Here is a 25,046-nt window from a genome sequence, read left to right on the forward strand (position 1 = left end):
TCGTATACAGGTCCGAGTTGTATTCACGGTTGCTACATTTACCGACTTCGATGGTTTCATCGAAGATAGTTCTCAAACTCTCCGTTGTGAAACGGATGCGTTACAAGATGATTGCATTAGCTCAATGTCGGTATTTCAATTCTCTTTGCACCATTTTCCTTAAGATTGTAGCTTTAGTTGATACTTCGTTTGTATTTATACATTTTGATAATATGCGTTAGAGGGCAGCTCAACAGAAGGGTATTAAGATCGTATTACGTGTTTTTAATCGTATTTTGTACAATGGTAAAACATTATTTGTTGACGTCCGTCCAGTTTTAATACTTGTTTCTTTCAAATTAAAACAATTATTGTATTGTTGCACAATATAACGGATAGTTGTAAGAAATGCAATCAGGATACGTTACATGGAAGCATATCAATGAATTGTATTAACTGGGCTATAAAATACGCCAATCGTAAACAGCTGTTCTTTGATTATCGCGTCGTCATAGAAACCTAATATACGCGACATTTCATTGACAACTACGGTATTTATAGTAAGATGAGAGTCTTTTTTTTTAATATGCACAATTATATTTATAACTTCGTCGCAAAAGCAATAATTTGAACGTGTTCTAAACATAACCTCGAATGATTTGAAAGGAGTCGATTAATAGGTTTTGTTAGCAGGTTAATTCGTAAATAAATTTGATCGAAATGTCGGTAGACCACAACGAAAGGTATATTTTCGAGGCTGAGTGGTACGATAAGATAGCCAGTACTTTGAAGAAATTTTATTTATATTATTATCCGTATGACAATACAGTCGAATTGGTATGTTGAATATGTAGGTTCGTTAGATCGAGCTTCGTGGAAGTATAACTTGAATTATTTTTTGTTCATTTCAGTTTGATTTAAAAGTCAGAAAAACTTTTCTAAGGAGAACAAAATGCGAAGGGATTCGAGCGAAGGATTTTTACGTAGGCGCTATCGTAACGATATTTTCAAGGAATATAAAAATATTGGATTACGCGGATTGCACTACACGAACGAAGTTGCAGACAAAAATGCAAAAGTGAATTTTTATTTTTGACAACGTTCGAACGATATTATTATCGAGTTTAACAAAATATAATTTTTTTTTTAGAACATTCGCTATGGTGAAGACAGATGTTATCGATAAGCTGGGCCAAATACTAAAACGAATAGCTTCTTGTAATTTTCATATTATAAACATCAAAATGGTCAAATTGACTCAAGATCAAGCATCACAATTTTGTCAAGATATAGAAGATGCTACCAATATAGGGTAAAATATAAAACAAAAACATCCTACTGTTCTTAATGTTAATTTTATTTAAATTTTTATGTTTTTCCATTAGGTACATTGTAAACATGCTTACTTCTGGTCCTATTGTAGCTCTAGAATTATTGGGCGATCATGTGATTACACGTTGGCTAGAAGTAATAGGTCCGGAAGATAGCAACGAGGCTCGTGCCAAAGCTCCAAACTCAATTAGAGCATGTTTTGGTAAAGATAATATTTATAATGCTGTACACGGTTCGGCGAACGAAGAAGCAGCGCAAAGAGTTTGTATGGTTTTATAATATGTTTACCTTACTTTAGAGATATTTAAATGCAATATTATTATGATCTTTCTTTTAGGAATTGCAGTTATTCTTTCCTGATTCTAAATCCAAACGAATAGGACCTGCAAATACAGCTACTTTAGAAAATTGTACTTGCTGTATTATTAAACCACACGCTGTTGGAGATAAATTAACCGGTATATGAAAATAGATCTTCAATTAAGATATGCTTTTAAACGAGTAGAGCATTATTCTTCACTGTTCGTTACCACAGGAGATATTATCGACGATATTCAAAAAGCTGGTTACACCATTTCTGCTGTTCAACAATTTAATGTCAATCCCTTTGACGCGGAAGAATTTTTAGAAGTTTACAAAGGTGTTCTCCCTGATTACGGAGTACGTTTATATACACGCTTACGAAGAAATTTTATTTTTGAAAAATTAGTAACAATTTTATCTATAGGCAATGGTAGCAGAATTACAATCAGGACCGTGTATTGTTATGGAATTGAAACAGGAAGATAAAAATTTCGATGTTCAAGGAGAATTTAGGAAATGGTGTGGTCCCATGGATCCAGTAAGTCGATTTTTTTTTTAATTTTCGAAAGTGATATTCACATTATTATTTTATGTAGAGTATCGCACGACAAGTGAGACCAAATACTCTTCGAGCAAAGTATGGGAAAACCAAAGTACAAAATGCTATACATTGTTCCGATTTACGAGAAGATGGAAGTTTAGAGGTAAATTAGATCGACTAAACATTTGCATATATTTAATATGTTGGACCATACTACTTATTTACTTTTATTAACTTTATGCAGGTGGAATATTTCTTCAAAATCCTTGACAGCAAATAGACACAAAGGAAAATGTGGTATCGTACTATGTTTGAAAAAAAAGTCATTGCCTATTAGCAGTTTCATTGTTCCCGGTATTTTAAGTATATTAAAAATATTTAAAAAAAGAATACCACGCGTCACGTCCCGTAAAAGCAATATTGTTACCTGCCGAACAAATTTTGTAATAAATTTCGTAACGTATTAATTAAACAAAGTTACGAAACTTTTTCTACTTTTTTTGTAATAAAGAATGCTTCTGTAATTGGGTCTCTAATCATTCATTATCCAAAGATTGAACCGTATTCTATTACTTATCTTCCAATTGCTTTTAATTGTAATCAAACTTTATTGATTTGCTCGGATCATAAAAAGGTCGATCGTACATTATTGTTCTTTTTTTGTGTTGCAATTTTATCAACGGTAAATAGACGATCGTATTCGTCGCTTTTTTCAACTGAAATGATTACAGAGATAGCCTCTGAATAATTTCTCGATACATTAAATTGTAGATTTACGCAACTAGGCGTTTTATGCACCGTAACGAGGATGTAATTAAACGAAAGCTTCGATATCAGATATGCAGCAACGAAATTATTGTATAACTTACGCAATGCAATTAATTGTTTCACAATTACCGCAAACTGTGATAAACTCTCAAGGAATGTTGTATTCATAAAGAAAACCATGAAACTGTACACGTTCTTTGAATGAATTTTTTTTAACGATCGAGATAACGAACTAATTAATCCAAGAAGTCGTTTCATGTATAATGATATCGGTAGATTTATCGTAGTCAATCGAAACAAACAAAGAATTTCTAAAACGCATACTGTAAATATTTTGTTGCACTGCACAGATATAGTATTGTACGACGAGTTGGTATATGTTTAATTTGTCGATTCTTGACAATTTCAATCAATCGGATACCGTAGAAAAGTTAAAAATAGTTGGAAAATAAACGCCTAATAATAATTTCCTCGATAGTGAATCACGTTACGTCTAACTTCCATCTTTGTGACATGTTAGGTTACTCTTTCTTTCAAGAGCGCCTGTCTGTAAGTTTACGGGGTGGGGGTAGATCCTCGGTGACCTCGAGCGTCCAACTGATTTTCTTCCGACTATAAATCCACAATGCTTCACATTTACAAGTCACACACAGACAAATGTCTCGCCAACGCTCCATTATTATTCCCCGTGTATTGAAATTACTCGATAAAATAAAGTCGTGCCATTTTTCTCAGAGTAGGGGCGTGTTTCACCGATATAAGTATTTATCTCGTTTAGGAGAAAATAAATAACCCTGGTGACTGTCGATAACTTAAGTTAAATATACTTAAACTGCTCTAGAGATAAGACAAATAACATTAGCTTATTATGTACGATACGGTGGAGTCTCCATTATCCGAATTAGTATGGAAACGTTTCAAATAACAAATCGCACAATTTCTCGAAGTTGAGTCTTCCGTATTTTAAACGAAGTAACAAACATTCTGTCCCTAGAGAGGATCGATATTTTTATTTTTCCAGCTGTTAAATAGTTCACAATTTTCGGTATAACATAGCATGAGAAATTAGATTCTTTCTACGCTTTAATCTATCGAAATTCGTTTCTTAATACCTCGAATGTTTCAATAATTTGTCAATGTTAATGGTTTCAACTTTCTCGATATCGCGAATTCTTGTTAATTTTATGACTCTATTCACTCTCGCGTAACGGAAGTTCTGTTGCATTTCGTATGTTAATTCTCGTCCTGTGACGATTCTTGTACACAGTTCGCGCGATCGAAGAATCGAAAAAGTAGAAAAACCTTCGCGGTGGCGATTTAAATATCAGTTAGACCATCGAACGAGGAAGAAAGTTGTATACCCGTCTCGTGCGTTAAACTCATGCAACTGATTACCATTAATGGCAATCTATCCATTTCGAATCCGCTACGCGATGTGCTTATCCTACCTTAATAACGGCATAATGATGTGTGTCAAGGATTTGCGGCGCCCGTCGTGATGAAAAGTTGTAGAAACGTGGTTGCTACGGACGACTAGACGAAATGATACTTTTATTCATGCGGTCTCGCTATTTCACAAATCCGTGGAAACGTCGAATTAATTTCGTTTTAATTCCAAACCACGAGTCGAACGAATGTAAACAACGCTGGCGCGAATAATTCGATGTGGTCGAATAATTTCTTAATTATTGTCAAAGCCACAGTACCTAAAAGAGAACCACCAGAAATGCTTTTTTCTATTTGTTAAACCTGTGGAAACGTTTAATTAATGTAAATTTAATTTCAAATTACAAACAACACTGGCGTGAATAATTCGAATCGGTCGAATATTTTCTTAATTATTGTCAAGGATAAATAACTAAAAGGGAATCCCTAGAAGTGTTTCTTGCTATTTGTTAAACCTGTGGGAATCAATTTTAATTTAATTTTGAAGCATGACTCGAACAACCATAAACAACACTAACACGAATTAATTCGAATCGGTCGAATAATTTTCTTAATTATTGTCAAGGACAAATACCTAAAAGAAAACTTTCAGAAGTGATTTTTGCTATTTGTTAAACCCGTGGAAACGTTTAATTAATGTCAATTTAATTTCAAATCACAAATAATACTGGCGTGAATAATTCGAATCGGTCGAATAATTTGTTAATCATTGTCAAGGCCACAATATCTAAAAGAGAAGTTTCAGAAGTGTTTTTTGCTATTTGTTAAATCTGTGGGAAGGTTCAATTAATTTTATTTTAATTTCAAAGCACGATTCGAACAACCGTAAACAACGCTAGCGCGAATAATTCGAATTGGTTGAATAATTTCTTAATTATTGTCAAGGACAAATACCTAAAAGAGAACCCTCAGAAGTGTTTACATTGGAAACAATTACTTTCAAAATTCTGGAAAATAAATCAAACATCAGAGACAACTGAAATATTCTAATTCTTTTAAAAGTAGTCGGGAATTAATTAAGACAAGATTGTCTTGATGAAAAAAATTTGAAGAGAAGTTTTATCCTCTTAAATCGTCTATTAACAAAAATAAAAATACTTCTCTTTAATATTTCCTAGTGCTTTACAAATTCATAGTGTTTCTAGTGTCACTATTAGGCTATTTCCTTGGGAATATTTAATAATCCCTACCATTATCCAAACTAATTACCAAATCATAGCAACCAAATTGTTCAAGTAAACAACCCTTTGATAGTTTCCATATAATTTTTTCCATTCTATTACAATTTTCTTCGTTCTTCTCACAGAACCCATAACCATGTACACTGTTTTCAACGATCCTGTTCCAAGACTCAATCCTCGACATTGATACGGCATCGAAGTCCCTGAAACAACTATTGTCAAAGGTTTTTTGTTCTACCGTTCGCGTCATTTTAGCTTCAGGCGCAAGTATGGTGATTTTCATGTGAAAAAAGATTGTGGATCGTTAATCTTGTCCACCACGACGCGTACGAAAATCCGAAGAGAACGTACGATTCGACCGGGAGATCTTCGGACAAAGGATCGTCTTGCGATAAATAACATTTATATCGATGCAACAGCCACCTGGAATCATAAGGCTCAAAGCGTCCGTGTCTTTGAAAATAAACGAGACTTTTCGATACGGGTTTTTCGACACACTCGTACTCCGTTCAAGTCTCAAAATAATCGTGACCAATGGTGTTCCACTCGAGCATCGTTATCGGAGCTACAACAATATCGACACACAAATCAATTCTACTCTCGACTCGAATTCTCCTTGATTTCTCGTCGCTCGTCCAAGGATTCTCGACCACGAGTAGCTTCCAATATTTCACATTTTGTACGCGAGTTTAACTTTAAACGAGACTTTTCGATACGGGTTTTTCGACACTCTCGTACTCCGTTCAAGTCTCGAAATAATCGTGACCAATGGTGTTCCACTCGAGCATCGTTATCGGAGCTACAACAATATCGACACACAAATCAATTCTACTCTCGACTCGAATTCTCCTTGATTTCTCGTCGCTCGTCCAAGGATTCTCGACCACGAGTAGCTTCTAATATTTCACATTTTGTTCGTGTATCGAACCAGATCTGCATCCGATGCGTTCGTTTCGAACGTATCGCTCGATTCTTAAACGAGGAAGTTGCATTAAAAGTAGAAATACGACGAACGGAATGCAATCGCTCCTATTTACGAACCGTACGTTTTTATCGTTACGTACCACGACGAATTCAATTTTCTGGAAACGTTGCAATCAATATTCGCGTTATTAACGTTAATTGCAAGACCGTCACGAGGATCTGCCAAATGTTGTTGTGATTTTTAGAAACGTATTTATCTCGTCGTTCGAAAAATGGCACGTTCCACGTCCGAGAAATGTCACGTCATCACGGTATCGTAAACTAAGTGTTTTGTAAATTTAAAACAGTTATTTCGTAACGTTCGTCACATATTTTTACGATCGAGAATCGTTATTTTCGAGAGATCGCGACTACTTTATTGCCAATATTCGCGTCGTCGAAAATCGAGTCGGTCGGGATTGTATTCTGGTCCCGAAGGAGGGGAGAGGAGAAGTACAAACAAATTATGTTTTGTTCGTTTTGTAGATCTTTTCGAACACTTTCGTAAAGTGGAAGTGGAAGTTCTTTGTTCAGAGTAGAGTAAATTGTTGTTAAGAGTAACGATTACGTTACGGATCGACTACTTGTAAGCTGGAAGTGCACAGTGGAACGGTTACCTCGATAATTGCACGAATTGTCACTCTTGTCCCTGGTGCAACAATCGAGGTTCTACAGTGTGCGTGAAAAGTCTTAAAACAGTTTTTGCATTTACACACAGCTTGGAAAGTGAAACCGAAAAAATGTAGCTGGAAGTGCACAGTGGACTGGTTACCTCGATAATTGCACGAATTGTCACTCTTGTCCCTGGTGCAACAATCGAGGTTCTACAGTGTGCGTGAAAAGTCTTAAAACAGTTTTTGCATTTACACACAGCTAAGAAAGTGAAATCGAAAAAATGTAGCTGGAAGTGCACAGTGGACTGGTTACCTCGATAATTGCACGAATTGTCACTCTTGTCCCTGGTGCAACAATCGAGGTTCTACAGTGTGCGTAAAAAGTCTTAAAACAGTTTTTGCATTTACACACAGTTAAGAAAGTGAAACCGAAAAAATGAAATATTCACGCGTGATTGTCGTAATTTGACCTTTAACGATAATGGTAATAATTAATGATAAAATGATAATTGCAGGTGTACTTACTTTGGTTCCTCGTATTTAAATATCTCTGGCACGGATACATTCGTCACGTTTCACGATTAATAAACTCTGTGCTAATTTTAGCATCGTCACGGTTGATTCTTTTATAATTTCTGTTGCAATGTTGTTTTCCACCATTCTCGTCGGAGCATAATCAACTTTCCACAGTCTCAACGAGTAGAAAGAACCAAGCGTGCTTGTGACTGGGCAAATATTATGTCTTTTTCCATAAAGAAAATTACATAACTCGGTGAGATACGAACAAACAACGGTGTATATGTTCCAAAGCTTTGATATTTTCCCTCTATTCCAGAATATTTCTTCAAACTTTCCAATACCTTCTGGCCTATATCTTCAGAACTCTTTCCTATTTTCCCATATAAAAATTTACATAACTGGGTAAAACACGTACAAACAATACTGCAAAGTTTCAAAGTAACACCTGGAATAATTCCCGTGCAAAAAAATTCCGAAGTTTACTTTTCCTAAAATACCCTCTCGAACTTATTTTCTGGTCTATGAAATGCAATATTTTTTAGCTTATATCTGCAGAACTATTTCCTATTTTCCCATACAAAAATTTACATAACTAGGTAAAACACGTACAAACAATACTGCAAAGTTTCAAAGTAACACCTGGAATAATTCTCGTGCAAAAAAATTCTAAAGCCTACTTTTCCCAAAGTACCCTCTCGAACTTTTCTAGCCTATGGGATACAATATTTTTTAGCCTATATCTCCAGAACTATTGCCTATTTTCGCACACAAAAATTTCCATCATTAGCTAAGATGCATACAAACAATGCTGCAAAGTTCCAAACTAACACCCGGAACAATTCCCCTCCAAAAAAATTCCAAAGTGTCTCCTTCCCAAAATACCCTCCGTACATTCCAATACCTCCAACATTCTTGTCACGTTCGTTCAAATCTCCCCAAACCTCATCGTCTCTTCTAATTTTCTCTTCAATCACTTCTCACACTCGAAGCCACAAATATCCAAGAAACTTAACCAACCGAAAAACAAATAATCAATCCCCTCCTCTCCAGTACCAAACGTTAAATCCAAGTTTCTAGTACCGAACTCCCCTAGCGTGCACCTCGGTGCAATTGCACCGATCGATCGGTTGCACCGATGCATCCACGACGAATCGAGAAACGCGTCCCGTGAAATTCCACGGAAAACGATCGAACCGGTTCGCTTATCCGGGTAGGTTCGGTATGAATGAAGACACAAATCGGCAGTGCGTCTCGCGGTCACGCTCTTAGATCCGATTGGCGTATTAGAATACGTGTATTTTCGTGCCGGTGTCGCTGCCACGATCGTTGGGCCTTCCAGTAGTGCGCTCGACAGCGCGCAGAACGGACCCATCGGTCGCTCTTCTGGGGTCTGAGAACCTCGCTCCACGCCGAGTATCGACCAAGAGACACGCTCGATCGGTTCGATCCAACGTACGCGAAAAAAAAAAGAAAAAGAAACGATCGTACCCTGCTTTCGATCGAACGCGCGAAACGATCGATTCGCATACGATCGGTTCGATATTTGTGGCCACCGTGGAGAACTCTGGTGCGGAGATCGGTAAATATTTCGATCGTAGAGGGCCCACGCGTTCTCTCTAAGTGGACGAGTATAGATCGGCGAAGGACCACGTCCCTCGAGGTTGCATTTCCTGTTTATTGGACGTTGGACAAAACGTAAGTTGTTATCAACGTACCTCCGCGGTTCAAATACACGATCGAGACGATAGGGGTAGATAAATCGATCGTGAATCGTGGATCGGTTTGGAATACTCGAAACGAGACCAATGGGTCTGATTTAGAAACACTGTGTATATATGTATGTACAAGGTTCGTTTTTCTACTTGTTCGCGAGCGAACGATACACGAGTCCTTTTAAGTGAAAAGTAATTGTCAATCGAACGCGTTCTCTCGTCGAAAGTATAACAAATCGAACGTGGAACAGAAAGGAACCGAAGGTGGGGTTTTTTTATTCTTTCTTCTCTTCTCAAACGTCCTCGTTTCCTTTACTTCGAATTACTTCCATCGAGGCGTTGTCGTTGGTTTCTTTTCTTCTTTTTCGTTTTTTTTTTTTACTCGTTGCGATTTACAGTCGCGAGAACGACACTGGTTCCGTTCGTGGAACGAAAACCGGCGTAAAAGGTACGAAAATGGTACTCATCGATGACGTGCAAATTGGCCTACGCTCGTCCGTGCCGAAGTAGACAGTGACGCGTGTCTGAGGGTACTAATAATGTAATTTGTGAGTTCCTTTCAATGCTCTCGGCGGACTTCGCAGTTGTACCGGTGGCAATAGGCAAGAATTTTTAATAAAGCGGTGCATTTGACCGAGATCACTCACGACGACATTGAGCCAATCGTAAAACCACCGGTCCCGGAACCTTTAACGCGAAAGATTGTTTTCTTCTCGAAAATCGACCGAAGAAAAATATTTCTAAAGACACCGATGAATTTTTAAGGTTCTCCACGAGACATTCTCCAATATGGAGAACGATCGAGGAGATATTCGAGCGAGTGTAAGAATATGGTACTTCTGAACGCGAATATTTAACACGGAGAAATATTACATACGACCGTGTTGAAAAATTCGTTAAAAAATACCAGTTTGTCGAAATAACGTTTGTTCGAATGTATATTTCCGATTTGGACGTTTTTTTTGGGTGTAGAGCTCGTGGACCGACAGGAACTGTTTATTATTCGGTGATGGGTAGCTGAGAGAAATTATTAAAATTGAAGATGGATATTGTTCTTGTATCGTAGACTATCTTACTGCAATTCTCTTCCACGAGAGAGTAATTAACTCTAGAGAAATTAACAATTGTTCGATCGATGATTTAATCGTCGCGTTACTTTATTCCAAGAATCTGGAGTATTCGAGAGAATTGTTTATTCTTCGGTGATGGGTAGCTGAGAGAAATTATTAAAATTGAAGATGAATTTAAGATTGTTCTTGTATTGTAGGCTATCTTACTGCAATTCTCTTCTACGAGAGAGTAATTAACTCTAGAGTAATTAACAATTGTTCGATCGATGATTTAGTCGTCTATGATTTATTCTAAGAATCTGGAGTATTCGAAAAATGAAAAGGAAGTGAAGTTTCTCAGCAATGAAAGTTTCTGAATATCGAAACAACACGAGGGGTTCATGGTCTACGCCAAGGCTCTATTCAGACCTTGACTTAGCCATGAACCGTATGAAAGCAATGTAACCTCGGTCTATCTACATTCGAATCATCCTTAACGATTAACTTTCTATTACACAAATTTTCTCGCATTTGGATAAAATTTTACCCGTGTCGATGGTGAAAAATTGTAGAATTTTATTTTAAATAACGATAAATCGTTGCTTGCTTAATGTTTGGATAAAATTTTACCAGTGTCGATATTTGTGAACTGTACACACTGATTTATAATATATAAATAAATCTCCGAACATTCGTTTTGGGTTTGGCTACAATTTTTCCCGCGTCGATAGTTACGAAGTAGAAATTTATTTCAAGTAAAAATAAATCTCTGTAGGTGTCATTCGTCTTGTGTCTGGATAAAATTTTGCCCGTGTGGATAGTTGTAAACTGTACAAATTGATTTCAAATAAAAATAAATTTCTAAACATTCGTCTAAAAAATTCGAGTAAAATCTTTTCCGTGTCGATAATTACAAACTAGAAATTGATTTTAAATAAAAATAAATCTACGACCATTCATTTTGTATTCGAGTACAATCTTTCCCGCGTCGATAATTACAAACTAGATAAATAAATCTCCAATAATTTTCATATTCCAAATAAATAAATAAATCTCCGAACATTTGCCTTATATTCGACTACAATCTTTCCCTTGGAACTTGACTCCAAATAAATAAATAAATCTCCGAACATTCGCCCTCTATTCGACTACAATCATTCCCTTGGAACTTGATTCCAAATAAATAAATAAATCTCCGAATATTCGTCTTCTATTCGACTACAATCATCCCCTTGGAACTTGATACCAAATAAATAAATAAATCTCCAAACATTCATCCTCTATTCGACTACAATCTTTCCCTTGAAACTCGATTGCAAATAAATAAATAAAACTCTGAACATTCATCCATTATTCGACTACAATCTTTCCCTTGGAACTTGATTCCAAATAAATAAATAACTCTCCAAACATTCATCTTATATTCAACTACAATCTTTCCCTCGTCGATACTAATAAACTAGGAAATTTTCATCGACCAAAAATAAATCTCCCTACAATTCACACATCTCTATTCAGCTAAAACATTATCCATCTCGATAATTATAAACATAGACATAAATCGGATCGTGCAAACGTACCAAATCTCTCGAGAAACTACCACCAACCACGAGCAACCTAAACTCACCGAAGACGTACAGTGCACGAACGATCGAGGAAAAGAATTCTTTCGAAAAATCCACGAAAAAGTCAAGGAACAAGTTGGCCACGCTCGCCTAATCGTATCGGTGTGCAACGATGCGCACGGCATTTCTTTGATCCCCGATGCACTCTCCTGAATCGTGATCTCCTAATTGTTTTGAGCAGTGTATCGTCCGTGCCATTGGCCAATGACGCAGATCGTACGAATTGTCAGCGGAGCATCGTACACACGTATAGCCGGTGACGCGTGTCGCGGTGTACTAACAACGTAATTTGTGAGTTCCTTTGAACGCACTCCGGAGGGACTCGCCAAGTCGCATAGGAGCCGTAGAATAGTCGCCGGCCTCAATGCACTTGACCCGGTTCGACGACGTCGTTGTCGTCGTCGGGGTGTTCGTACCAGTGAAAGCGAAATCGAAATCGAACACCCGAGATCTCGGCCTGACCATTTTTTTCATCCACGAATATCGACGAACGAGAACCGCGCGACTTTCAGCGCCTCGATTCGACCTCGATTTTACCTGTACCCTTGCACGTATTACGTCACGAGTAATTAAAAATTTGTAAAGGTTGTCAATTATTAGAAATGGAGGAACATTTTTGTAGCTTTGGTATCGGAGTAGAATCGAGCGGTTAGATTTTAGGAGAGTTCAGGTTTATGGTAGCTGTTGTGTATTGTTAGGAAAGGAGGAATATTTTAGTAGCTTTGGTATCGGAGTAGAATCGAACGTGCAGATTTTAGGGATTGTTGGGAGAGGAGGAAAATTTTAGTAGATTTGGTATCGGAGTAGAATCGAACGTGCAGATTTTAGGGATTGTTGGGAGAGGAGGAAAATTTTAGTAGATTTGGTATTGGAGTAGAATTGAACATTTAGATTTCAGAGGAATCCTTGTGGAAGTTTCCAGGTTTATGGTAGTTGTTACCAATTATTAGGAAAGGAGGAAAATTTTAGTAGCTTTGGTATTGGAGTAGAATCGAGTGTTTAGATTTCAGGGGAGTTCTTTTGTAAGTTTCCAGGTTTATGATAGCGGTTGCCAATTATTAGGAAAGGAGGAAAATTTTAGTAGCTTTGGTATTGGAGTAGAATCGAACGTTTAGGTTTCGGTGGAGTCCTTTTGGAATTTTCCAGGTTTATGATAGCGGTTACCAATTATTAGGAAACGAGGAAAATTTTAGTAGCTTTGGTATTGGAGTAGAATCGAGTGTTTAGATTTCAGGGCAGTTCTTTTGGAAGTTTCCAGATTTATGGTAGCTGTTATGGTGTAAATATCAAGGGTTAAATTTCCATTGTTTCGTAAAAACGAAGAACCTGGTCTCGAAAAATATGGCGAGCAGTTAACTGCCGATCGTAAGACGTAAACCGAACACTTGCTAGACGTACTTACGCTGCGTTACACTTAATCTTTTAATGGTTTAAATATTGCATTCCATCATCACCGAAAAATTACAAATTTTATCACTGATAAACTCTGTTGCAAATGATCCACCCTCGTCACCACAACATCAATCGACTTAGCTAATCACAGGCAAACACTATCCCTACCTTCATCGATGAGACAGGCATGAGAATCGTCAGTAGCGACAGAATCATCAAAATATCGAGAAAATTCTACTCTTCATATCGCTCAATACGTCACAGTTCTTACGTTAAACACTTTGGTCGTGATTCACCCATCCTTTTCAACTGGATTACACTCCGTTAATTCGAAGTGCAGTCACTGAGCGACACACCGTTTAACAGTAGCTTTGGTGGTGAAGGAAAGAACATACTGTAATAGCAAGTACTATTGGTACGATGCAAATAAATTGTTCGTCAGGGATTTTACTTGTTCAGTGTCGATGTTATAAAAATGCACATTCTAGACGAGAGCTCTAGAATTTTCTTTACTTTTTATTTTCATTTCGATACAAGGAAGAATATATTGCAATAGCAAGATGCAAGTAAATTGATCTTCAGGGATTTTACTTGCTCAATGTCGATGTTATAAAACTACACACTCTAGATGTGAGCTCTAGAATTTTCTATACTTTTTATTTTCACTTCAATCTAAAAGAAAACATATTGCAATAGCAAAATGCAAATGTACTGATCTTCAGGGATTTTACTTACTAAGTGTGACCTCCAGAATTTTCTATTCTTTTTATCTTCACTTCAATGTAAGAAGGAACATATTGCAATAGTAAGATACAAGTAAATTGATCATCATAAATTTTATTTACTCAGTGTCGATGTTATAAAAATACACACTCTAAGTGTGATCCCCAGAATTTTCTATTCTTTTTATCTTCACTTGAATATAAGAAGGAACATTGCAATAGCAAGATGCAAGTAAATTAATTTTCAGGGATTTCACTTACTCAGTATCGATGTTATAAAAATACACACTCTAAGTGTGACCTCCAGAATTTTCTATTCTTTTTATCTTCACTTGAATATAAGAAAGAACATATTAGCAAGATGCAAGTGAATTGATCATCATAACTTTTACTTACTCAGCATCGATGTTATAAAAATACACACTCTGGATGTGAGCTTCAGATACTTTTATATTTTTTATAAAACTTTCACTTCAATATAAGAAATTCTTACATTGAATTTGCTATTGCAATATGAAATAGCAAAATGCAAATGAATTGGTCTTCAGGGATTTACTCAGTGTCGATCCTATAAAACTACATACTTCAGATGTGAATACACACTCTGAATGTCACCTCCAGAATTTACTATACTTTGTATCTTCACATCGATACGAGAAAGAACATATTCAAATAGCAAGTACTATCGGTACGATGCAAACAAATTGTTCCTCAAGCATTTTACTTATACATTGAATTAAGTGCGAGCCCCCTTCAGAATTTTCCACATTTATTTCAACTATTAACACAAGTTGCTCGTCAGAGACTTTACTCCTGTAAGTGTCTACTTTACTATCTTGTAAAACTACTCTCTGGCTACCAGACACCCAAAATTTTCCAAATTTCGTATTTCGACTTTGCCAGTAACCTAGGACCATATTGTAACAGTATTGAATACTATCAATACGGTACAAACAAATTAGTCATCAGTGTATTTATTTACTCACAGAAGCATCGATAGTGTACACGTGAATACGTACTCTGGATGACAGCTCCTTCTGGAATTTTTCAAGTTTACTCAAACAGTAACAGTAGAGATTACAGATAACAACGGTCAGACACAGTGCAAACAAATCAATCGATTTACTAACTCATAGAAATATCGAAATTGTAAAATTATTAAACTGTTCGAATAGTCAATTCCTTTCTTTCGGTGAAAATGAAACACCAATTTTTCAGAGCACGTAAACATTTTACTAAATGTCGATGTTATAAAACTACAAACTCTAAATGTGAGTGTGAGTAGTATCTAAATGTATTCTCCATTTTGGAAAACAAAGTTTTCGAACAACTCAATAATATTTTCGAGCTCACTGTAGCGTCATTTCATCAGAGAGCTCGATGAACTCCAGCACACTGCAAAACGAATTCAATCGCGGACACTCGATCGTAATACTCATCGAGATTGCGAAACGTCTTCGAATCCCCACCAGGTTGATTTACACTCGCGACAGAAAATCACTTTTACAATATTCGCACCGCGAGATTTCACCGAAGCGCGAACTAGAGTATCCGTGCGCGATATTTCTTACGCGCGGGAGAGAAACTCGTAAATCTGCATCGTTCCATTCGGTAACGGTTGTCGCCGTGTTTACGTAACACGTTGAATTTTACACTTGTTGTTGGGAATCTATGTCACGAAGATTAGCCGACCGATACCGCCGCGAGAGAAAGCAATCACGAAACGACACAATGAGCCGAACAGGGTAAAAATTTGTCACAATGCAAATATACAGTGAGTCACCGAGTCGGTTGTTCGATAAGAGAACGTTACGAGCTGTGGAAATTTTTATGTTTTAAAATACACGAACGGTTGTGAGAAAATTGAAACGTACAAAAATTGAATCTATTCGATGTTTATCGTTGGTCCCATTCCGATTACGATAGTAAACATATTGTAAAGGAAAAAGAAGTAAATGTACAGAAATAGATACGATATGGTGAAAAAAGATAAAGAAATTGAAAAACTTGAAGGAAGAATTTTTATTTTGCAAATAAAATGATTTTATGGAGAACAGAGCAGTACAATTGTGCGTGTAACAGTTTCGACCAAGTAGAATATTTATTAATTATTTCGAGTTGAATCAATTCGAGTGAGATGAACGAGGTTAGTACACGGTGGATAATTGTTTAAACGCGTCGTACTTTAAGATAATAAAATTGTAACGATTCTGTGCAGTTTAGAGGTTTAAAATACGGTATCGTTCGCGTTTAAACCGATCGTTAAAAATAAATCCAGCGACTAGTTACGGTGGACTGCATCGGTAACATCGATGTAATCCAATCAAACTGCGTTCGAGAGAAAAAAAATACATAAAAAAAAAACACCTAACAGCAAGTGGGATCGGAATTACGCAAGCACGGGAATCATTTTACAAACCGCTTGTCGAGTCCACGTTAAAAAGCTTAGTATGATTTTTCCCTCGTCGTGTTCTTGCGTTTCAGAATTTAAATCTCCGCTCGGGATCGTTATTAATTCGACTCGTTGGTAGAGTAAAACGGGAATTCGAATCGTGATGCGAAAAATGGTGTTCACGATCGTGTGAAATTGTCGAGTAACTATTACGTCGAATAAACTGTTCGAAAAATTTGGGAGCTTTGTGGAAGAAATTTGCGTGGAGAAAATTCGCTTGGAAAAAAATTCGCGTGGAAAAAATTCGTGTGGGAAAAATTCGTGTGGAAAAAATTGGCGTGGAGGAAATTCGCGTGGAAGAAATTCGCGTGGAAAAAATTCGCGTGGAAGAAATTGGCGTGGAGAAAATTCACGTGGAGAAAATTCGCGTGGAAAGAATTCACGTGGAAGAAATTCGCGTGGAAAAAATTCGCGTGGAAGAAATTGGCGTGGAGAAAATTCACGTGGAGAAAATTCGCGTGGAAAGAATTCACGTGGAAGAAATTCGCGTGGAAAAAATTCGCGTGGAGAAAATTCGCGCGGAAAAAATTCGCGTGGAAAGAATTCACGTGGAAGAAATTCGCGTGGAAAAAATTCGGGTGGAGAAAATTCGCTTGGAAAAAATTTGCGTGGAAAACATTCGCGTGGAAAAAATTCGCGTGGTAAAACTTCACGTGGAGAAAATTCGCGTGGAAAGAATTCACGTGGAAGAAATTCGCGTGGTAAAACTTCACGTGGAGAAAATTCGCGTGGAAAGAATTCGCGTGGAGAAAATTCGCGTGGAAAAAATTCACGTGGAAAAACTTCGCGTGGAAAAAATTCGCGTGAAAGAAATTCACGTGGAAAAATTTCGCGTGAAAGAAATTCGCGTGGAAAGAATTCGCGTGAAAAAAATTCACGTGGAGAAAATTCGCGTGGAAAAAATTCACGTGGAGAAAATTCGCGTGGAAAAAATTCGCGTGGAAGAAATTCACGTGGAAAAAATTCGCGTGGAAATTTCTCCGGATTATTGGGAAAATTGAAATGCGATGGAATCGCTTCGACGAACTCAATTCACGTTCTTTGAGTCACGGTAAACCGATAATCGATACCCCGAGCTGTCCATTACGATTCACGTGTTGCTCGAATGTCTTTTTCATTCACTTACATCGTTCCGTTTTCGTGCGATAATAAGATAATATCGTAATGAGACTGTTAAGACCGGTTCACGTTAAATTGCCTCAAATTTACGGGTACGACGACCCATCTCCTTCTTTCACCTTGCGTTACTTTTAACGACTCGTTTCGAACGAGTCCACTTGGAAACAACTTTTGAAATGTCAACCGAAAGTGAGATTTTTAATTTTTTTTTACAAATTGTCGATAGTTTCCGGGGTCTTTTCAATTACAATACGATCGTTTCGTTCGTATATTCGATCACTGTTTTTAATTTAAGAGCGACAAAAATTTATCCTTCCGTTTGGACCGTTTATCAATTTTCATAATTCTTCTTTGATTCTTTTGATAGTCGTTCAAGCTATTTGTAAAGTCTCAAAATATTTTTCTACAAATAGAACTTAATTTTAATAAAGGTCATTGTTACCACAAACTGTACAATATTCCGCTTTCAGTTATTCCAATATCAATAATATACAGAAAGAAATTGTTCTTAATTAAATATGGAATATTTCTGGTTCCATGTATAAGTATTCGTTAGAATCGATAGCAATCGATATACAGACCTTTTGTATCTTTCATACTTTGCTACGATAATAGATAAGCGATTAGTATTATTTAACCATAAATTAATCCAATATCAAAAATATACAGAAACAAATTATTCTTAATTAAATATGGAATATTTCTGGTTCCATGTATAAGTATTCGATAGCAATCGAAATACAGACCGTTTATATCTTTCATACTTTGCTCTATAATAAATAAGCGATTAATATTATTTAACCATAAATTAATCCAATATCAGAAATATACAGAAACAAATTATTCTTAATTAAATATGGAATATTTCTGGTTCCATGTATAAGTATACGATAGCAATCGAAATACAGACCTTTTGTATCTTTCATACTTTGCTACGATAATAGATAAGCGATTAATATTATTTAACCATAAATTAATCCAATATCAAAAATATACAGAAAGAAATTGTTCTTAATTAAATATAGAATATTTCTGGTTCCATACAAGTATTCGATAGCAATCAAAATACAGACCTTTCGTATCTTTCATACTTTGCTACGATAACAGATAAACGATTAATATTATTTAACCCAAAAGTAATCCCATCGGAAGCAGTCGTTCGGAAATAAAATTCGAGTCACGGTGCTTCGTATATGCGCTTGAGAAATAAAACCTAGACAACTTTGGCTCGAGCGTCTCTCGTTAGAATTAAATTCGAGTAATTTGCCAATTTACGAGTATCTTTCAACGATAAGTCGTTTGCTCGTTCTCCGAGAAACAAATTAAAAAAAATATCGTACACCGACGAATACCGGAATAAATGCAATTTTCCACCGAGCAGAAATATTTCGAACCGTATTTCCGCTCGATAAAAAATATTTAAAATATTTGCGCTCGTGGAATATTTCCTGTCCCGTGGTGCATCGCGTAATTCAACCACTCGATTCATAAAGACGATCACGGAAGCGTTTTCAGCTACTCAGGACACGTTTTCTATTCAAGGTTCGGACGCGTTACACACGGGGGTCGCGAGACGTGTATGGTGTTCTCGTACCGATTCGAAATCCTTGACACGGTCAAGACTCGCGAAGGTTGGAACCTTCGAAGGGTAAGCACGAACGAACGCGTTGTCAAAAGGAAGTTCTTCGAATCGAATGGCGAAATGATTCGGGATCATCCGAGTGAAGAACTCGTAGTCCACGGTAGCTTCTCGCTGACATCGAGCATAACTCTTACGTCATTCAAACTGACAAAAAAAGAACGACCGTGAAATACCGTAATACCACGAATTACGGCGGAAATTCACTAATTTACCACGCGGCTGGAAAAATAAGAATAGATTTCTTTTGTAGTGGCTAGTTTAAGGGGAAACTACCCTTCGAACTCTCTTCCAACGCACTGTACTCGAAGATGAGAAAGAAATTAATAAAAGGATGAAAAAATAATTTTCAATGTCTTTCTGTCGTTTGTGTACCCTACTCGAAGATAAAAATGAAATTAATAAAAGGATGGAAAAATAATTTTCAATGACTTTCTGTCGTTCGTGCACCCTACTTGAAGATAAAATTGAAATAAAAGGATGGAAGAAACGAAAAAATAATTTTCAATGACTTTCTGTCGTTCGTGTACCCTACTTGAAGATAAAATTGAAATAAAAAGATGAAAGAAACGAAAAAATAATTTTCATTGACTTTCTGTCGTTTGTGTACCCTATTCGAAGATAAAATTGAAATTGATAAAAGAATGGAAGAAACGAAAAAATCATTTTCAATGAGTTTCTCTTGTTTGTAAAGTCTACTCGAAGATGAGAAAGAAATTAGTAAAAGAATGAAAGAAACTAAAAAATAATTTTCAATAACTTTCTCTCGTTTGTACACTCTACTCAAAGATGAGAAAGAAATTAATAAAAGGATGAAAGAAATGAAAAAGTAATTTTCAATGATTTTCTCGTTTGTGCACCGTACTCAAAAGCGAAAAAGAAATTAATAAAAGGATGATTAAAAAACGAAAACATAATTTTCAGTGACTTACTCTGGTCACCTACTCGAAAACAAAATCGAAATTAATAAAAAAAAATGAAACGAAAACAATTTTCAGTGACTTTCTCTCGTCACCTACTCGAAGACAAAATCGAAATTGATAAAAAAAAAATGAAACGAAAAAATAATTTTCAACAACTTTCCACCATTCGTGGTTCTAAATGACTCGATCGCGAACGAAATAACGCACTGGTCGTGAAAAATTCTCCGCGACGAACGTTCTCCGAATAAATTATCCGCGTTCGTCCCCGCGGGGACGAACGCTCACGATCGCGTTCAGTCGCGTAAAAAGAGCGTCGTTTTAGCGTTTTTCCACCGTTAGGAATTTCTGCGTTCTGAAAAAGAAAAAAAAAAAAAAAAAAAGAAGAATCTTTCAGGAAGAGGATACTTAGCACTACGCTCGTCCACAAAGTACGGCGATGCACGAGTTATGCAATTACATTTGTAATGGGCGAACATTCAGCCCCGACAACGCCGGCAATTCGCGGTAATTACTGTGGCGTATCTCGTAATCCGTTGCGGGTCGCGTCGTCTACGAAGACTTAGCTCCTGATAGGAAGAAGTGGAAAGCGAATTCGTAGTCAAAGATCGTAATGTGCAACGTGACGCTCTCGATACACGCGTAACGAAAAATTCTATCGAACGATTCCGTCGTTCTGGTCGACCTTCGACAAGTATCGATTAGAATCTTCCAGATTCGATTTAGGAAATATATGCACGAATGGAATTGAGCAACATTTGTAGCTCGAGATGTTTTCAAAGTAAATAAAGTCGGTCGTAACGATCTGGCCACTTCCAACTATCCGAATATCAAACTCGAATCTAGTTTTCCATTTAATTGTATCTATTTAACAATCCATCTGAATGTCTAGTCGTCTTTATTCTTCTATCCGGGCATGTCTATTTATCTGGCAATGTTCGTCGCATTTAGATAATTACTGGTGCCTATTTTTCTATCTAATTATATCTAACAATCCATCTAGATATCTACTCGTTTTTAATTTTTTATTCAGACACGTGTATCTATTTATCTAACAATGTTGATCGAATCTAGACGGTTACTGGTACCTATTTTTCTATTTAATTATATCTAACAATCCATCTAAATATCTACTCGTTTTTAATTTTTCTATCCAACAATGACTATCTATTTATCTAGCAACGTTAGTCGAATCTAGACAGTTATTGGTACCTATTTTTCCATCTAATTATATCTAACAATCCATCTAAATAACTTGTTTTTATTTTTCTATCCAGACTCGTCTATCTATTTATTTAGCAACGTTGTTCGAATCTAAACAGTTACTGGTACCTATTTTTCCATTTAATATCTAATAATCCATCTAAATAACTTGCTTTTATTTTTCCATCCAGACTCGTCTATCTATTTAGCAACGTTGTTCGAATCTAGACAGTTACCGGTACCAATTTTTCTATCCAGACCCGTCCATCTATTTATTTAGCAACGTTCGTCGCATCTAGACAGTTACTCGTATCTATTTTTCCATCTAATTATATCCATTTAACAATCCATCCGAGTATCCACTCGTCCCTATTCTTCTATCCAGCCACGTCCATCTATTTATCTAGCAACGTTCGTCGCATCTAGACAGTTACTCGTATCTATTTTTCCGTCTAGTTATACCTATCTGTGTGGTAACTTGTCCGTCTAGTAGCATCTGTATTTTCTATCTAGTCGTATCTCTCTATCTATCCATCTATATATATCTACCTATTTATTCACTTACATCTATCAATCTAGTCGTATCTGTGTGTAACTCTGTCGCTCGTGTGCAGTCACTTCATACGTTTCACACTCCACGGTTGAACGATTGAATTTACACTTCGGATCGATGACTTCTGCGTAAATAAATACGGAAGTGCCTTTTACAACAATCTGTATATTTTTCACGACAGGTGAACATGGCTCGATTTATTGCGCGAAGAACATCTTTAAAGTTCTCGAATCAGGGGTTGGTTCGTACCTTGAACTCTTTATTTTCAGCTGCTCGACAAACCTACAAGTTTATAGACAGTTCCGGTGAAACTGGTATCTCGATACTCGGCTTGAAATAATTAGAGGATGTCTACTAATTATTTAGCAACGGATATCGAGCAAAGTAAGACGTATTTTGAAAGATACTCGTTCGTGGCAAACCTACCCTCTCGAATCCTACAATCCGATACTGACGAGTGCAATTCCATTTCTTATTGAACGATAAAACTTATCGAACAACCTATTACATAGTAGAGGCCCATCGGCTGGTTGCTGTCTGGCAACCACCTAAACCAGTCAACAAGGTCGACCTACGCCCTCGTACACCCTAAGATGGGGGACACAAGTCACGAGACCTCAAACTCGGGGGTATAAGAAAGACAGTTGCCCTGTACACGATCAGTAATTGTAACGGCGAGTCTCGAGTTAGTCGAGTAGTGTCGAGTAGTGTCGAGTAGTGTCGAGTGAGTCGAGTGAGTAGAGTGAATAGTGTGAGCAGAGCGAGTAGAGTGAGTGGAGTGAGTGGAGTGAGTAGAGTGAGTAGAGTGAGTAGAGTGAACAGAGTGAGCAGAGTGAGCAGAGTGAGCAGAGTGAGCAGAGTGAGCAGAGTGAGTAGAGTGAGCAGAGTGAGCAGAGTGAGCAGAGTGAGCAGAGTGAGCAGAGTGAGTAGAGTGAGTAGAGTGAGTAGAGCGAGTAGAGTGAGTAGAGTAGTGTCGAGTGAGTAAAGTAGTGTCGAGTGAGTAAAATAGTGTCGAGTGAGTCGAATAGTGTCGAGTGAGTCGAGTAGTGTCGAGTGAGTCGAATAGTATCGAGTGAATCGAGTAATGTCGAGTGAGTTGAGTTGACTTAGAGTATCTCTGTACGAGAGGTGGTGTATCGCGTACCTTAGGGTGTGGTTGAGCATGAAGACACTATAACAACGTTTCTCTGGACGAAAAAGGTGCGTCGCAGGCCTGAGAATAGCAAATAGCGATCACGATATCGAATCGCTCCAATAATTCCCACACTTGTGAGGGTGGGAACATAACCATCCCCACTCCAATAATCCCACATACATCTCACTGCAAAGACACTTTTATTTTCGATAGAAGCATCAACGAGATATTAAGGTCATCTTCGTATTTTCAACTGCAGATAAAACAATACCAATCCCTCCAAAAACCAAACAATTTCTACTAGAAACGTCTCTTTTACTCCGAGTCTTCGTTTTACTTCGAGTATCCCCAACACTAGAACTATCGATGATGAACGTATTATTATTTTTATCAAACCATGCACGTATGTTCGATGTTAAATAAGAAAAAAGTTAATTAATTCACGAATATCATTATTTATCTATTTTGATAGTCCACGAATATTCTAGACAAACACACAGTTGATAATTAACTAATTTTAAATATAAGTTTCAAACAAGTCAAATTGACCCCTTTGGTAGTTCCAGCGTGAAATGCAATTGCAGCTAGACGATGCATATTTCGTTGAGAAATGGCAGAAAAAAAAATTTCTTCGAACGTGCACCGCTTCCATAGCGTTCGAGTAATCGCCTATTCGAGCCTCCGGAAACGGACGCTGCACCGCACATAAATATCCCCGGGACCTTCGATTCGTTATGCCACTGTTCCAACATGAAAGGAAAAATGCAAGAATTTATAAGGAGGACTGGTATCGCGGCATACATCTCGATTCGTGTGCGTTTCAAAGAGAGCTCCGTATCGACGAGCGATTGATCGCGGTAATTCACGAAAAGGCATAAAATTTGACCGTGGTCACAATTGTTGCATAACCGTGCAAAGAATGTGCATTAAGAGGGATTGTTGCCACTACGCTGATCCCGAGCTCGACCTGAATCCGCGCCATTTTAATCCTAGTCGTCTTCGAACGTTCTAAAATCAATGTGTATATCCTTTGATCGTCACGGTATACAGAACTGTATAAATTTCTTCCAACAAAGTGTATTTTTGTAAAGTATCTCAAAATCTCTCGGTTACAATCTACTAGGACAATTTATTTATCCATCGTTCCCTTCTCTATATATAATTCTATTAATTCGACAACGAAACAAGCCCGAAGACGAAGTTTATCCTATATTGTACTTTTCTAGAAATGTTTATTCGAACGTGTCTAAAATTTTTCGATCATCTTCTGGAAATAAGTCCTCTCTTTATAGCCATAGTCTTGACATTTAAAATTCTGATTCCAGCAACGAGCTTCAAAAGTTACAAAAGAAAAGATACACCATGACTCTGTGTCTTCTGTACGCGTTGGAAATAAAAAAGAAAAAAATACGCGAATTGTCATTCTACTCGTTTTCTACGGACGTAATGATACTTTAATAATGGTCGTTTCGTAAGCCTTTGCGTTTCCCGCGGTTTTAAAAATGGATTTCGAAGCACAGGAACAGATAAGATCGATAGACTCCAGACCTCGAGTAGAATGTAGACGACGTTACTCGAGCAGACACTTTTCCATTTTTTTTTCAACGATCGCTTCGCTATCCTCGACATTCACTCGTATGTATATATCAGATCCGGGCGAATGTTTAACGGTTTAAATAGCTCGTCGATGATATTGAAACTCTGTCGGGAAATCGAGCAAGGTTACGAGTGAATTCGTGCAACACCTGGATGCGTCTAGTGGATAAGTAGATCGATGATAAGACGGTTTACAGAATCGCATTGAGATGCAGAGCGGTCATTTTGAGCAGCTATTGCAATGCTAAGCGTATACAGGTTGATGGAATACAAATCTCCCTGC

The 25,046-nt window shown here is 37.1% G+C and overlaps 2 protein-coding genes across 3 annotated transcripts in view; both read left to right on the top strand.

The window, feature by feature from the left end:
* The first annotated feature begins 228 nt into the window (after positions 1-228).
* On the top strand, positions 229-2,673 carry Nmdyn-d7 (nucleoside diphosphate kinase homolog 7). Its single transcript, XM_076308510.1, has 9 exons — positions 229-816; positions 891-1,057; positions 1,130-1,291; positions 1,365-1,572; positions 1,649-1,769; positions 1,847-1,971; positions 2,039-2,152; positions 2,211-2,318; positions 2,400-2,673. The coding sequence occupies exons 1-9, from the start codon at positions 700-702 to the stop codon at positions 2,433-2,435; spliced, it is 1,158 nt and encodes a 385-aa protein (XP_076164625.1). The 5' UTR covers positions 229-699; the 3' UTR covers positions 2,436-2,673.
* A 6,327-nt stretch (positions 2,674-9,000) lies between these two features.
* LOC143148887 (uncharacterized) overlaps positions 9,001-25,046 on the top strand; it is a 43,832-nt gene continuing 27,786 nt past the window's right edge. Inside the window, exon 1 of one of the 2 annotated variants that reach the window (XM_076315682.1) lies at positions 9,001-9,341. The gene's annotated coding sequence lies outside the window, so the exon portion shown is untranslated. Of the gene's footprint in view, positions 9,342-23,061; positions 23,233-25,046 lie in introns of those variants that run through there. The other variant, XM_076315691.1, reaches the window with a different exon arrangement.

This window comes from Ptiloglossa arizonensis, chromosome 1, assembly GCF_051014685.1.
Source record: "Ptiloglossa arizonensis isolate GNS036 chromosome 1, iyPtiAriz1_principal, whole genome shotgun sequence".
In the NCBI taxonomy this organism is placed as follows: Eukaryota; Metazoa; Arthropoda; class Insecta; order Hymenoptera; family Colletidae; genus Ptiloglossa; species Ptiloglossa arizonensis.